The 16,317-nt window shown below is 43.7% G+C and overlaps 1 protein-coding gene across 4 annotated transcripts in view; it reads left to right on the top strand.

The window, feature by feature from the left end:
- The first annotated feature begins 355 nt into the window (after positions 1 to 355).
- Positions 356 to 16,317, top strand: part of SPAST (spastin) — a 91,349-nt gene continuing 75,387 nt past the window's right edge. For all 4 annotated transcript variants that reach the window (XM_054548247.2, XM_024242176.3, XM_024242177.3 and 1 more), the window contains exon 1: positions 356 to 773. In XM_054548247.2, the coding sequence (XP_054404222.1) occupies positions 359 to 773 (415 nt within the window). In that variant the 5' untranslated portion in view covers positions 356 to 358. The remainder of the gene's footprint in view (positions 774 to 16,317) is intronic.

Below are 16,317 nucleotides of genomic sequence, written 5' to 3'. Positions count from 1 at the left end.
ACGGGTACATGGGCCCCGGTCAACAAAGACGCGCCGTGCGCGCGCGCGCGCTAGAGAAAAACAGGGGAAGACGTGCGCGTGCGCGGCCGCCGCTGGGAGCCACCAGGCGGCGGAGAGGACAGCGGCAGGAAGGGAGGGGCCCGAGCCACCGACTGCAGAAGGAGAAGGGGTTGTGCTCCTGGCCGAGGAAGGAGAAAGGGGCGGGGCCGGCGGGCAGCGTGCGGCGGTGCGGAGCTCTTGAGACCTACGGGCACACGGGGGTCTGTGGCCCCCGCCGTAGCAGTGGCTGCCGCCGTCGCTTGGTTCCCGTCGGTCTGCGGGAGGCGGGTTATGGCGGCGGCGGTAGTGAGAGCTGTGAATGAATTCTCCGGGTGGACGAGGGAAGAAGAAAGGCTCCGGCCGCGCCAGCAACCCGGTGCCTCCCAGGCCTCCGCCCCCTTGCCTGGCCCCCGCCCCTCCCGCCGCCGGGCCGGCCCCTCCGCCCGAGTCGCCGCATAAGCGAAACCTGTACTATTTCTCCTACCCGCTGTTTGTAGGCTTCGCGCTGCTGCGTTTGGTCGCCTTCCACCTGGGGCTCCTCTTCGTGTGGCTCTGCCAGCGCTTCTCCCGCGCCCTCATGGCAGCCAAGAGGAGCTCCGGGGCCGCGCCAGCACCGGCCTCGGCCTCGGCCCCGGCGCCGGTGCCGGGCGGCGAGGCCGAGCGCGTCCGAGTCTTCCACAAACAGGCCTTCGAGTACATCTCCATTGCCCTGCGCATCGATGAGGATGAGAAAGGTACCTAGGGCGCTGGGGGAGGGGGCGGCTGCGCCGGGAAGAAGGCGGTGGGGTCGCCGGGGGAGGGCAACACCTGCGTCCCTTTCCTGCGGGAGGGGACGGTGCACCCCCGGAATTGATATGCCCCGGGAGACTGGTTTCCCGTAGGTCAGAGCCTCATCTTCTAGTATTCTCAAAACCTCTCCCCTTTCAGGGCACCGTAGCTGTCGACTTTGTTTTAGACACCAGCCTTCCCCCACACTTCTGCATGACCCAAGTCACTGTGAGACACCCAGACGTGTTGATGACAGTGACATTTGTCCTAGAGTGAGCACACTGATCCTTTCTAGCACTATGAAGAGTGTGCAGCTTCCTCTGAACCAAGGTTTCCAAAAGGTTTTGATAGTGAAGAAGCAGTGCCTTGTTACTGGCTTTTAATGAAAGCAGAGTACTGTAGTGTCAGAAAAAAAGAACAAATGATGACAATTTTGGAAGAAATAGCTGCATATGACTGCAGTTGAATTTGCATCATTTTAATCAAGATAATCATTTTATCAGTACAACGATTCCTGAATACTTTTTCAATGAAGTTATATTTAGCATAAAACTTTTCCCCCGGTTGCTTTGATTTTAATTAAAACAGTATTCCAAAGTAGCCTTTAATTTCCAAGTTGAAATGTTTGATGAATGGATTGCATAAACTTAAACATACCACTTTACAATAAAACCTAAAACAACTATGTATGTTTCTGAATGAAAGCAAGGATACTACATCTTTCGGGTTTCTTTTAAGCTAACTTTTTTTTTTTTTTTTTTTTTTTGAGGCGGAGTCTCGCCCTGTCGCCCTGGCTGGAGTGCAATGGTGCAGTCGCGGCTCACTGCAACCTCCGACTCCCTGGTTCAGGCGATTCCTTTGCTTCAGCCTCCCGAGTAGCTGAGATTACAGGCACGCACCACCACGCCGGCTAATTTTTGTATTTTTAGTAGAGTGGGGATTTCACCATGTTGGCCAGGATGATCTCCATCTCCTGACCTCCTGATCGGCTCGCCTCGGCCTCCCAAAGTGCTGGTATTACAGGCATGAGCCACCGTGCCTGGCCTTAAGCTAACATTTTTTGTTATATGTGCCAGGCATTGTGCTATTAGCTTTGCATGTGTTATCTTTTTTCCTTTTTAAAAAAATAGCAACCATCCCAGACCATGAAAAGTGTTATTTAATCCTCACAATAACCTTGAGAGATGAAGGTATTATTGGTATCAGCATTTTAGAGATGAAGAAAATGAGGCTCAAAAGATAAAGCAGGTTATTCCAAACCTGTGCTAATAATGAAATTTGTTTTATGGAAAATAAGTGAAATTAGGAGAAGTCTAACTTTTACAATTCTCCCCTTTTATCCTTACTTCCAGTATGCTGAGATCTTGCTTCTCTCTCTGCCAAAAACACCCACTTTGCTACCACACCTCAATTAGATACTCACTTGCATTGTCCATTAGTGAAAACAGGAGCAATCTGCACTTCATTCATAGTGTCTCTCTCTACTACCAACTCCAAAAACTGTTCTAGAATTTCAATCGTGTTGAAACCTATTTCCTTTGTGGGGCCTGGGAGTGGGAAGTAGGATATAAGGAAAGAGGCAGGTATTCATTGTTTTGGACAGTAAGGAAAGAGTGACGGTTAAGAGAGGTCAAGGAGGGTGTTAACATTTAAGAATACTATGTGTTTGTAGAAGGAAATTTTTTGTTAACTGCTCCATTCTTTTTTTTTTTTTTAATTTTTTTTTTTTGAGATGGAGTCTCCCTCTGTCACCCAGACTGGAGTGCAGTGGCGTGATCTCAGCTTACTGCAACCTCTGCCTCCCAGATGCAAGCGATTCTCCAGCCTCAGTCTCCCGAGTAGCTGGAACCACAGGTGCGCCCTACCACGGCTGGCTAATTTTTTGTATTTTTAGTAGAGACGGTATTTCACCATGTTGGCCAGATGGGTCACGAACTCCTGACCTCAGGTGATCCGCCTGCCTCGACCTTCCAAGTGCTTTGATTACAGGTGTCAGCCACTGCGCCCGCCCAGCAAGCTCCATTCTTTATCACCTCTTAAGAACATCCAGGATCCCTTGGGGAGAATGAAAACGGTTGCAAAGTTTTAGAATAGAGGAGCATGTTTAAGAGTAGATCATTTTTTGGGCCAGTCACGGTGGCTTACGCGTGTAATCCCAACACTTTGGGAGGCCGAGGAGGGTGGATCATGAGGTCAAGAGTTTGAGACCATCCTGGCCAACATGGTGAAATCCCGTCTCTAGTAAGAATACAAAAATTAGTGGGACATGGTGACACATGCCTGTAGTCCCAGCTACTCGGGAGGCTGAGGCAGGAGAATTGCTTGAACCTGGAAGGTGGAGGTTGCAGTGAGCCGAGATCATGCCACTACACTCCAGCCTGGGTGGCAGAGCAAGACTCCATCTTGGAAAAAAAAAAGTAGATCATTTTTTGCTGGGCACGGTGGCTCATGCCTGTAATTCCAGCACTTTGGGAGGCTCAGGTGGGTGGATCGCTTGAGCCCAGGAGTTTGAGACCAGCCTGGGCAACATAGTGAAACGAGGGGTCTTTGTGAAAAATACAAAAATTAGCTAGGCGCAGTGGCACATGCCTGTAGTCCCAGCTACTTGGGGGGCTGAGGTAGGAGGATCACTTGAGCTGAAGTTGTTCAGGCTGCAGTGAGCCGAGATCGTGCAACTGCACTCCGAACTGGGTGACGGGAGTGAGACTGTCTCAAAAAAAAAACAACAACAAAAAAAACTGTTTTAATTGTTTTATTTAGGAGGAGAAAGTCAGAACATGGAAGGACATTTTATTTATTGATTGATTTTTGAGACGGAGTCTCGCTCAGTTGTCCAGGCTGGAGTGCAATGGTATGATCTTGGCTCACTGCAATCTTTGCCTCCCAGATTCAAGCGATTCTCCTGCCTCAGCCTCCTGAGCAGCTGGGATTACAGGTGTACGCCACCACACCCAGCTAATTTTTGTATTTTTAGTAGAGATGGTGTTCCACCATGTTGGCCAGGCTGGTTTCGAACTCCTGACCTCAAGTGAACCGCCCTCCTTGGCCTCCCAAAGTGCTGGGATTACAGGTGTGAGCCGCTGTGCCCCACTAAAAGGAAATTTTAGTTAACACTGTTGGTTGATTGGAGTTGGGAGGTAGGATAAAAGGAGAAATTAAGGAAAACCTAGGCATGAAAAATAAAAGGCCCTGAGCTCTTAGATTTGAAGAAATAGCAGTTACATGTGAGGAATAAGTGGAAGAAATAGAATTCAGACCTCAGGTCTCAGGCTGGTGACTTAAATATTTGAGTATCACATATATGAATATATCTATTACACTTAAATCCTCCTAAACATTTGTATTTTTCAGTTGGATATATTAAATATATAAAAATAATTATTTTATTTAATTTATTTTAGAGACAGTGTTTCACTCTCTTACCCAAGCTGGAGTGGAATGTGATCATAGCTCACTGTAGCCTCAAGGCTCGTTCCTAGGCTCAAGTGATCCTCTTTTTTTTTGTTTTTTTTTTTTTTTGCTAGAGATAGGCTCTTGTTATGTTGGCCAGGCTGGAGAAATTTCAACAATATTTTCAGTGATCTGCGTAATGCATATTTCATACTCTTTCTACTGATAATGTTTCTGTTCACAACTTTTTCATTATATTTTGATTTTTTTTTCTTTTCTTTTTTTTTTTTTTTTTTTTTTGAGACAGAGTCTCGCTTTGTCGCCCAGGCTAGAGTGCAGTGGTGCAATCTCAGCTCACTGCTAGCTCTGCCTCCTGGATTCATGCCATTCTCCTGCCTCAGCTTCCCGAGTAGCTGGGACTACAAGCGCCCGCCACCATGCCCAGCTAATTTTTTGTATTTTTAGTAGACACGGGGTTTCACCGTGTTAGCCAGGATGTTCTCGATCTCCTGACCTCGTGATCCGCCTGCCTCGGCCTCCCAAAGTGCTGGGATTACAGGCGTGAGCCACCGTGCCCGGTGCATATTTTGATTTCTAATGTGGACATCAGAATGGGCTGTTGACAGCTCTTTTTTTTTTTTTTTTGAGACAGAGTCTCGCTTCTTCACCCAGGCTGGAGTGCAATGGTGCGATCTCAGCTCACTGCAACCTCCACCTCACAGGTTCAAGCGATTCTCCTGCCTCAGCCTCCCCAGTAACTAGGATTACAGGCATGTGCCACCCCACACCCGGCCAATTTTTGTATTTTTAGTAGAGACAGCATTTCACCATGTTGGCCAGGCTGTTCTCAAGCTCCTGGCTTCAAGTGATCTGCTCGCCTTCGCCTCACAAACTGCTAGGATTACAGATGTGAGCCACCGTGCCCGGCCTGACAGGTCTTTAGTTTGATTTTAGTTCAACAACTGATGCCATAATATGCCAAATTAAATTAGTTCAGACTGAAACAGATTACTTACAGATTCATTTTCCTTTAAAAATGAAGTAAAACTTTAGCCCGATGTGGTGGCGGGTGTGTGTAATCCAAGCTACTCGGGAGGGTGAGGCAGGAGAATCGCTTGAACCCAGGAGGTGGAGGTTGCGGTGAGCTGAGATCTCACCATTGCACTCCTGCCTGAGTGAGAAGAGTGAGACTCCATCAAAAAAAAAAAAAAGGCTGGGTGTGGTGGCTCAAGCCGGGTGCAGTGGCCCGTGCCTGTAATCCCAGCACTTTGGGAGGCCGAGGCAGGCAGATCACTTATGGTCAGAAGTTCGCGACTAGCCTGGCCAACATATTAGTGAAACCCCATCTCTACTAAAAATACAAAAATTAGCTGGGCATACTGGTGCACACCTTTAGTCCCGGGTACTTGGGACGCTGAGGCAGGACAATTGCTTGCACTCCAGAGGTGGAGATTGCAATGGGCCAAGATCACGCCACTGCACTCCAGCCTGGGCGACAGAGCAAGACTCCATCTCTCAAAAAAAAAGCTGAGTTTATATTGTTATGTTTCTTTTCTTAAATTTTTTCTTTAGGAGATTGAATATTTTTGTACTTTAGTCTTAATCCAGTGGTTGAAAGAGAGTGCACTTTTGAAGTCTGCCTCTTGGCCGTCCTTGACAACACAAACCTTAGTTCCAAGAGAATCTGATTCTTCCTCTTTCTCACTGCTCCAAAATATGTATGATCAAATAGAAACGAGTTGAATAGGCAGTCTCTTCAAAGGTTTCCTAACTCGGTGGTTAACTATTAGGGAGCTGGTGATATCATGCACTGCCATTCCCTTGGCAACATGACTTATCTTTTTTTTTCTTTTTTGAGACAGTCTCACTCTGTCACCCAGGCTGGGCAGTGGCGAGATCTCAGGTCACTGCAAGCTCCGCCTCCCAGGTTCACGCCATTCTCCTGCCTCAGCATCCCAAGTAGCTGGGACTACGGGCGCCCACCATCACGCCCAGCTAGTTATTTTTGTATTTTATAGTAGAGATGGGGTTTCACCGTGTTAGCCAATACGGTCTCGATCTCCTGACCTCATGATCCACCTGCCTCGGCCTCCCAAAGTGTTGGGATAACAGGTGTGAGCCACCGCGCCTGGCCGACTTATCTTATGATTTAACTGAAAACCAATTTATTTGATTCAGTGAAATGGCGTCAAATTATAGTAGTGTTAATTAATTGAAATATTTGGTACCTTGAAATGTTAAATGCCAAATTAAATCTCATTTTAATGAAATCTTGTATAAATGTGGTTTATATGGTGACTATGTTTATTCTGAATTTTATTCTTATGGCATACTCAAAAAAAAAAAATTTTTTTTTTTTTTTTTTTGAAATGGAGTCTCACTCTGTCGCCCACACTGGAGTGCAGTGGTGCAATCTCGGCTCACTGTAACCTCCACCTCCCAGGTTCAAGCAATTCTCCTGCCTCAGTCTCCCGAGTAGCTGGTACTACAGGCGCGCACCACTATGCCTGGCTAATATTTTTGTATTTTTAGGAGAGACAGGGTTTCACCATGTTGGTCAGGCTGATCTCGAACTCCTGACCTGAAGTGATCCGCCTGCCTCAGCCTCCCAAAGTGCTGGGATTACAGGTATGACCCACTGCACCCAACCCATACTCAAATTTGACACTGAATTTTCATAAGGGCCTTAATTTATCTGAAACCAAACTATTTCAAAAGAGAGAAATAGCACAGCAAATTCTATTGACTTAATAAAAGGATATGTGAGGTCTATTTATTAAAGCAAATATTAATTGGAGGCCAGTTAATTTGTACAGCTCTGCATTTTAGATATTTGAGAAATATTTACTTCCTCTCCAGTGAGATGTGTTAAAACATTTGTTATGTGATTAACGAATATGTGTACATATGTATATATGTGCATACACATTTTGAGACAGGGCCTCAGTCTGTTGTTCAGGCTGGAGTGCAATGACATGATCTTAGCTCACTGCAGCTTCAGCCTCCCAGGCTCAATCGATCCACCCACCTCAGCCTCCCTAGTAGCTGGGTCTACAGACGCATACCACCATGCTTGGCTAATTTGTAAATTTTTTGTAGAGATGGCGATCTTGCCATGTTGACTAAGTTGGTAAAAATTTTCTTTAGTTGTTGAACTTCCTTGGAAGACAGAAAACCTGTGATAGCCATTTTATATAAGGAGAAGCTGAAATTCAAAGAGTAGACTCATAGCAGAAACAAAAATAGAATTTAAGTGAATAGACTCAAAATATTGTACTTTTTACTTTATACTACAGGTTTTTATGTTGTAATGCTGGTAATGAGCTCCTTGGAATACTTGGAGGAAAAGAGAAGGTTGTAATAATGGTTCTTTGGATTAACTAGAACATAACATGTTCTGCATGGCTCCTGTGGGTAGACAAGCCTGAATCTCCTGGGTAACACAATGGTGGAGGTTCTTTAGGTGAGGTTTGATTTCTCAAGTATGTAGGACTAAACAGAAAAGGCCTAGTATGTTATATGAATGAGAGATCAAGTTTCTCAGGATATTGTAGGGCTAAAGGATCAGGCATCAAAGACAGAAATTGTCTAAATAAAATCTTTTTCTATTTATTCATAGTTTTAAAGGGCCAAAAGGTCAGGCATTGAAGACAGAAATTGTCTAAGTAAAATATTTTTCTATTCATAGTTTTAAGCTGTGTATATGTGCATGTGTGTATTTAAAATAACTTCGTCGATGAAAAGAGTCAAACTCTGTAAAATATTTGAAGAGATTTATTCTGAGCCAAATATGAGTGACCAGTGGCCCATGACACAGCCCCAGTAGATACTGAGAACATCTGTCCAAGGTGGTCAGGCTATAGCTTGATTTTATACACTTTAGGGAGACATAAGACGTCAGTTAAACATGTAAGATGTACATTGGTTCCATCTGGAAAGGCAGGAAAACTAGAAGTTGGGGAGGCTTCCAGGTCGTAGGCAGATTCAAAGATTTTCTGTTTGGCAATTGGTCAGAAGAGCTTATCTACAGTCCTGGAATCCATAGAAGGGAGTGTCTGGTTTAAAATAATAGGTTGTAGATACCAAGGTTTTTATTATACAGATGAAGCCTCCAGGTAGCAGGCTTCAGAGAGAATACGTTGTAAATGTTTCTTATGAGACTTGAAAAGGTGGCAGACTCTTAGTTAATTTTCTCCTGGTTCAGGTAAAAGACTTGGAAAGGGAAAGGATTCTCTACAGAATGTAAATTTTCCCCACAAGAGAAAGCTTTGCAGGGCCATTTCAGAATATGTCAAAGAAATATAATTTAGGGTAAAATACTTCAATTTCTTTTATTTATTTATTTATTTTTGAGACAGAGTCTCACTCTGTTGCCCAGGCTGGAGTGCAGTGGCGTGATCTCGGCTCACTGCAAGCTCCGCCTCCTGTGTTCACGCCGTTCTCCTGCCTCAGCCTCCCGAGTAGCTGGGACTATAAGCGCTGGCCACCATGCCTGGCTATTTTTTTGTATTTTTAGTAGAGACGGGGTTTCACCATGTTGGCCAGGATAGTCTCGATCTGTTGACCTCGTGATTCACCTGCCTCGGCCTCCCAAAGTGCTGGGATTACAGGCGTGAGCCACTGTGCCCGGCCTCAAAACACTTCAGTTTCTTTCATGGCCTGCTATCTGACGTGATGATGTACTAGAGTCAGGCTGGGAATTTGGCGTCTTACTGCTACAAAACATCTTAATATCTCTGTTTTAATGTTAATGCTGATCAGTTGTCCCTGAATTCCAAAGGGAAAAGGGTGTATGAGTCATGTCCAACCCCCACTTCTCATCATGGCCTGAACTAGTTTTTTAGGTTAACTTTGGAATGCCCTTGGCAAGGGGAGGGTCCATGAGTCTTAGAGTTTTATTTTTTGCTTACCAGTTTATAAAAAGTTAATGAAAATTATATTTCATAATTCTATATAATTCAATGTTGTACTTTATTTACAACTCACGTATAAAATAGCTGTCCATATCTTTTCAGAAGATGAGGATGGAGGGTAGAAATCAGAAGTGTCAGATTTGGTAATTTTCTTATACTGCCGAAAACCTCTATACCTACCACTTTGAAAGGATTAATTTCAGACTTACTTTCTTTGGGCCTAATGATTCTACTTTAAGGTTTCCCTGATTAAACTAAGGAATAAATCTGATAAATGGACATTCAGATGATACCATACTTTTCCAAAAGATAACATTGCTTTTGATTACATATGCAATAAACATTTCACATTTTTTCTCGAGATTATTTACTGGCATCTGCACCAAAGACACAAAAAAGCAGCCACTGTGAAGGACTTTATCCCTTGTTCTGTTTTTAGCTGGTTTGTTGTTGTTGTATTTTTCCTCATGTTGAATACAGTTAAACCCTATTAAACTGGATTCCCAATATTACTGTTGTCCTGATGACAATTAAGAATAGTTAGTAAATGGATATTGAATCATTTTATTTTTTTAGTAGTGATGGGGTTTCGCTATGTTGGCCAGGTTGGTCTCGAACCCCTGGCCTCAAGTGATCTGCCTGCCTTGGCCTCTCAAAGTGTTAGGATTACAGGCGTGAGCCACTGCACCTGGCTGGATATTGAATTGTTGAAGAAGGGTGTTCCCTAACACTTCCTGCCTCTTTTCCGCTGTCTTACTCTCTCTGTTCCACCCAGTAGTAGTTGGGTTTTTGATGTCTGGCAAAGTATAGATTATCTACTCTTCTGTATTAGTTTTCTTCACTCTTTTTTTTTTTTAAATTTTTTTAAAGCAAGATAGAGACAGGCTCTTGCCGTATTGCCCAGGCTGGTCTTGAACTCCTGAGCTCAAGTGATCCTCCCGTCTCACCCCATAAAGTGCGGAGATTACAGGCATGAGCCACCATGCCTGGCCAGTTTTCTTCAGTCTTGACCTATAATAGTTCTGCAAAGCCAGTGAAGCTGTTAATATGCTGACGTAGCCTTTTTTTTCCTCTCGTTTGTGAATTATTAACAATCGCTGATCTTACACATCATATACAATAAAACATCTTTGAACACAGTCACATCTCAGCAGCTCATTCTGGTTAATGAGGAAAGAAAAATGTCAAAATCTGTGATTTTCTTAGAGGTTATTAAATGTTTTACAGCTGTATAGATATTCTGTAGACTTGCTGTACTTACTTACATAACTTTTCTGCTCTTCTGCAGAGGGAGAGAATTAACTTCATAAGTGGGCTTTGTCAATGCCCTCCAGTCAACGATCTCCAGGAACAAACCTATCTATGGTTGAGCAAGTGGGGTTTATTACTCACTGTAGCCAGGGAGAACACACATATGTAATAACCGTGGTATGTCATAGTAAAAGGGTGTTAGGAAGATCTTATAGGATTTGGGCTTGTTTATTTGGTGATTTTAAGGAATAATTCTATGAATAAATATCATAAAACCTATCTAGAAGAAAAGACTAGAATGAGGTCTAAAGCTGTAGTGGTTAAAAAGCAAAGGTCACTCATTAGCTGGAAAAGGGGAATATTTGGTATTTCATGGTTTAGACAGTGTTCAGTGTTCATGTTTTGTGTGTGTTTAGACATAATTGTAGAGTGGTCTTGTTCCACCGTGGTCACAGAGTGGCTTTATTTCATGCTGATATTCTGTAAGTGCCAGGTCAAATACCAAGGTGTAGCTGATAGTAGTAGGCCAGCTCCTGGATGTAATAAGCTGCTTTTCTCTTTCTCAGCTTTTTTTTTGTTTTTTGTTGAAATAGAGTCTCGCTCTGTGGCCCAGGCTGGAGTGCAGTGGGGCAATCTCGGCTCACTGCAACCTCTGCCTCCCGGATTCAAGCGACTCTCCTGCCTCAGCCTCCCAACTAGCTGGAATTACAGGTGCACGTCACTACACCCGGCTAATTTTTGTATTTTTAGTAGAGATGGGGTTTCGCCAGGTTGAGCAGGCTGGTCTCGAACTCCGAACCTCAAGCAATCCATCTGCCTCAGCCTCCCAAAGTGCTGAGATTACAGGCGTGAGCCACTGCACCTGGCCTCTTAGATTTGAGGGTCAAATTTTACCCTTTTTGAACTGTGGGGCTTCTTATCGAAATTGACATTTAAGTCCTGACCATATAGGATCTTGGGCAAGTTACTTAACTATGTATGCTGAGATGTTTTTTTAAATGCTTAGTGCTTGCACATAATAGGTACTCAGTAAATGAGAACTATTATTATAAAATCAATAGTACTTTTAAGATTAGAGCTAGAGGTTATGTTAGAACATTGTTAACTCTTCATACTAGTTTCTGTTACACTTTTTAGGATGCAGTAGCAGCATAAACGAGATTTGGGGAAGAATGAGAGGTATTTAAAGTGATATAGGCCGGGCGCGGTGGCTCACGCCTGTAATCCCAGCACTTTGGGAGGCTGAGGTGGGCAGATCACGAAGTCAGGAAATTGAGACCATCCTGGCTAACATGGTGAAACCCCGTCTCTACTAAAAATACAAAAACAAAATTAGCCGGGCATGGTAGTGGGCGCCTGTAATCCCAGCTATTCGGGAGGCTGAGGAAGGAGAATGGCGAGAACCTGGGAGGCAGAGCTTGCAGTGAGCTGAGATCATGCCACTGCACTCCAGCCTGGGTCACAGAGGGAGACTCTGTCTCAAAAAAAAAAAAAGTGATACAAAAATATTTGTGTTAATTGTGATGACAAAAAAATAATAATAAAAAAAAGAGATGGAAGTCTCTCCCTAATCTCACTCCTCATTTAGTGTCATGGCTTTTTTTTGAGACAAAGTCTTACTCTGTCGCCCAGGCTGGACTGCAGTGGTGCAATCTCAGCTCACTGCAGGCTCTGCCTCCCAGATTCAAGCAATTCTCCTGCCTCAGCCTCACGAGTAGATGGGACTACAGGCACATGGCACCATGCCCAGCTAATTTTTTGTGTAGTTTTTAGTAGAGACAGGGTTTCACTATGTTGGCCAGGCTGGTCTCGAACTCCTGAGCTCAAGTGATCCCTCCTCCTCGGCCTCCCAAAGTGCTGGGATTACAGGTGTGAGCCCTGCTCCCAGACTCCTGGCTTTTTTTTTTTTTAAATGAAAAATTCAAAACTTTTTTTTTTTTTTTTTTTTGAGACAGAGTCTCGCTCTGTCGCCCAGGCTGAAGTGCAGTGGTGTGATCTCGGCTCACTGCAACCTCTGCCTCCCAGGTTGAGGTGATTCTCCTGCCTGAACCTCTTGAACAGCTGAGATTACAGGTACGCGCCACCACGCCTGGCTAATTTTTGTATTTTTAATAGAGATGGGGTTTTGTCATGTTGTCCAGGCTGGCTTTGAACTCCTGGCCTCGTGTGATCCGCCTGCCTTGGCCTCCCAAAGTGCTAGGATTATAGGCGTGAGTCGCTGCACCTGGCCACAGAAATTTTTTGAAGAAGATAAATAAGGTGACATTTTTAAGGGTCAGAGAAAATGTCAAAAACTAGAATGATGTCTTTACGTAGGCTTTAAAACTTTCCAAATTAACAGGGAAAATAATTCTTTACCTTGAAAATAAATGTTTGCTAGTGAAAGCAAATATGATCTTTTTACTAAATGTTTTATTAAATTTTTTTTTCTTGTAGACACAGGGTCCTACTGTATTACCCAGGCTGGTCTTGAATGCCTGGCCTCAAGCAATCCTCCTACCTCAGTCTTCCAAAGTGCTGGGACTACAGACATGAGCCATCACACTGGGTCTTTTTTACCAAATTATAGTAGAAAGCACTCTTTCTGTAATAGTGAACTATGAGAGAATTAATCAGGGGTTGTTAGTAATTCATCCCTGAATTAATCAGTGATTATAATGCTTTGTGGTCCATGTAGTTTGCTGGGGATTAACACACCATGAAAGCCTACCAGGAGATTATTTTTTTTTCTTTGAGAACAAGGGCCATAATCAGTAGTCCTTAAATGAAATGGACTATTCCCATTTCATTATATGTTGCCTAGGCTGGACTCAAACTCCTTGGCTTAAGTGATCTTCCCACTTCAGACTCTCAAGCAATTGGGACTATAGGTGTGTGCTACCATACCTGGCTTAATTGAGGTTTTGTTTTTTTTTTTTTTTTTTTTTGGTGACAGAGTCTCACTGTGTCGCCCAGGCTAGAGTGCAGTGGCACAATCTTGGCTCACTGCAACCTGTGTTTCCCAGGTTCAAGCGATTCTCCTGCCTCAGCCTCCCAAGTAGCTGGGATTACAGGCGCCTGCCACCATGCCTGGCTAATTTTTGTATTTTTAGTAGAGATGGGGTTTCACCATCTTGGCCAGGCTGGTCTCAAACTCCTGACCTCATGATCCACCCGCCTTGGCCTCCCAAAGTGCTGGGATGATAGGTGTGAGCCACTGTGCCCGGCTTTAATTGAGATTTTTAGGTATCTATCACTCTGCTAATTTTGTCACTTGCAAGTTGCCATCAGAAAATTGTAGGAAAATGGATATATTTGTTCCTTGGAATGGTTTGTGTGAGAATACTTCAGGATTAAATAGATAAATAAAACCGGTGGCCTTTGTATAACATCGATGAGCAAATGTCAGGAACATACAACTGTGCACACAGTTCAGGAGAAGGAGGATTTAAGTTAATCAACAAATTTACTAAGTATAATAAAGATACTATAAGTAGTGTTTCCATACCACTTTATTACTTAAAGTATCATCATATACCCTATTTTATATGATTTTTGCCACAACTCAGAGTTAGGTAAAAGAAATACTTTCTTTTCAGGTAAGGAGTCTGAAGCCCAGACAGATTAACTGACTTTTCCAAAATCATATTGCTATTAAATGAGGGAACAAGGACTTAAATCTTTGCCTTCTAACTCACATACTTGCAAACACATATCCTCTCACTCTACCCCAAGCTACCCATGTTTTGACCCTTCTTGTGGCAATCTGGGTCTCACTAATATTTGAAAGAAAATATACAGTAGATAATTTGCAAGTTAATCTGTTACGCATATCTCTTACCTCTATTTAAAGATGAATATCAGCATTTGTTGTTTCTACAGTAACATACTAGAAAATAATGCAGTCCAGGTGCAGTGGCTCACACCTGTAATCCTAGCACTTTTGGAAGTTGAGGCAGGAGGATCACTTGAGGCCAGGAGTTCGAGACTAGCCTGGGTATGCAAGACCCCATTTCTTTTTTACTGCAACCTCTGCCTCCCAGGTTCAAGCGATTCTCGTGCCTCAGCCTCCCAAGTAGCTTGAGATCACAGGCATGTGCCACCATGCCTGGCTAATTTTTGTATTTTTTGGTAGAGGTGGAGTTTCTGGCCAAGCTGGCCAGGCTGGTCTCAAACGCCTAGCCTCAAGTGATCTACCCTCCTCAGCCTCCCAAAGTGCTGGGATTACAGGGATGAGCCACTGTGCCTGGCCCCATTTCTACAATTAAAAAATATTAGCCCAGTGTAGTGGTGCATGTCTCTAGTCCCAGCTACTCAGAAGGCTGAAGTGAAAGGATTGCTCGAGCCCAGAATTTCAAGGCTACAATGAGCTATGATGATGGCACTGCACTCCAGCTTGGGTGACAGAGTGAGACCCTGTCTCTAAAAAATGAAGTAAAATAGTGCACAAGTATAGAACTTGAAAATCTTCCTTAACCTTACCATAAGGGAAATGATTACTAATAAGTTTCTTAGCTTTTTGTACTTATATAAACATAAATATTCATCAGAGAAAAAAATATGCAAAACAATTTGCAATCTTTTTCACTTACCATGTTTTGGAGTTTTTTTCATTTCAATATATTTGATCTTCTTCGTGTTTTTTCAGTTTGTTTGTTTTTGTCACCCAGGTTGGAGTGAAGTGGTAAGAACATGGCTTATTGCAGCCTCAATCTCCTGCTCCCATTCAGCCCCTCAAGTAGCTGGGACTACAGGTGCATGTCACCATGCCCGGCTAATTTTTATTTTTATTTTGGTAGAGATGGGGTTTCACCATGTTGCCCAGGCTGATCTTGAATTCCTGGGCTCAAGTGACCCGCCCACCTCAGCCTCCCGAAGTGTTGAGATAACAGGTGTGAACCACCATGCTCTACCTCTTAGTCTTTACAATCTGCAAAACCTCATAAGTGGCTAATAGAGGAATATGGTAAAGCAAAGGGGGATATCACTGATTAGAACTGTGTTTTTAGGCTGGGTGCGGTGGCTTACGCCTGTAATCGCAACATTTTGGGAGGCTAAGTGGGAGTATCACTTGAGCCCGGGAGTTCGAGACCAGCCTGAGCAATATAATGAGAGAGCCTGTCTTTAGAAAAAAATTAACCAGGTGTGGTGGTGCACACCTGTGGTCCCAGCTATTCGAGAGGCTGAGGTGGGAGAATTGCTTAAGCCTGGGAGGCGGAGGTTGTAGTGAGATCATACCACTGATCTCTAGCATGGGTGACAGAGCGAGACCCAGTCAAAAAAAAAAAAAAGGTATTTTTTCGTTTTTTTCCAACTCATGTACACCCACCACCTCACCCCTGCTTTTTTTTTTTTCTGACATTGGGTCTTGCTCTGTCACCCAGGCTAGAGTGCAGTAGCACAGTCTTGACTCACTGCAGCCTCCTATTCCTGGACTCAAGCAGTCCTCCCACCTCAGCCTCCCGAGTAGCTGGGACCACAGGCGTGCACCATCATGCCTGGCTAATTTTTGTATTTTGTGTAGAGATAGGGTTTCACCATGTGGTTCACCATCTCTAACTCCTGGGCTCAGTCAGTCCACTTTGCCTCGGCATGAGCCACTGTGTGCAGCCCACGTTTTTTATTAATGGATATTTGGATTGTTTCCATCTATTGTGAGTAATGTGGCTATGAACATTGGTGTAAATATCTGTTTAAGTCCCGGCTTTCAGTACTTTTGGATATACCTAGGAGTAGAATTACTGAATTATATGGTAACTTTGTGTTTAAATTTTTGAACTGCCAACCTGTTTTCCATAGGGGCTGCACCATTTTGCATTCCCACCAGCAGTGTACAAAGGTTCCAGTTTCTCCACATTTGTTATTTTTCATTTTTTAAAATAATAGTCATCCTAAAGGGTATGAAGTGGTATCTCGTTGTGATTTTGATTTGCATTTATTTTTCTAATGACTTATGATGCTCAGCATTTTGTCATGT

This window comes from Pongo abelii, chromosome 12, assembly GCF_028885655.2.
Source record: "Pongo abelii isolate AG06213 chromosome 12, NHGRI_mPonAbe1-v2.0_pri, whole genome shotgun sequence".
NCBI classification, from domain to species: domain Eukaryota; kingdom Metazoa; phylum Chordata; class Mammalia; order Primates; family Hominidae; genus Pongo; species Pongo abelii.
This window is presented reverse-complemented; position numbering and strand designations above follow the sequence as displayed.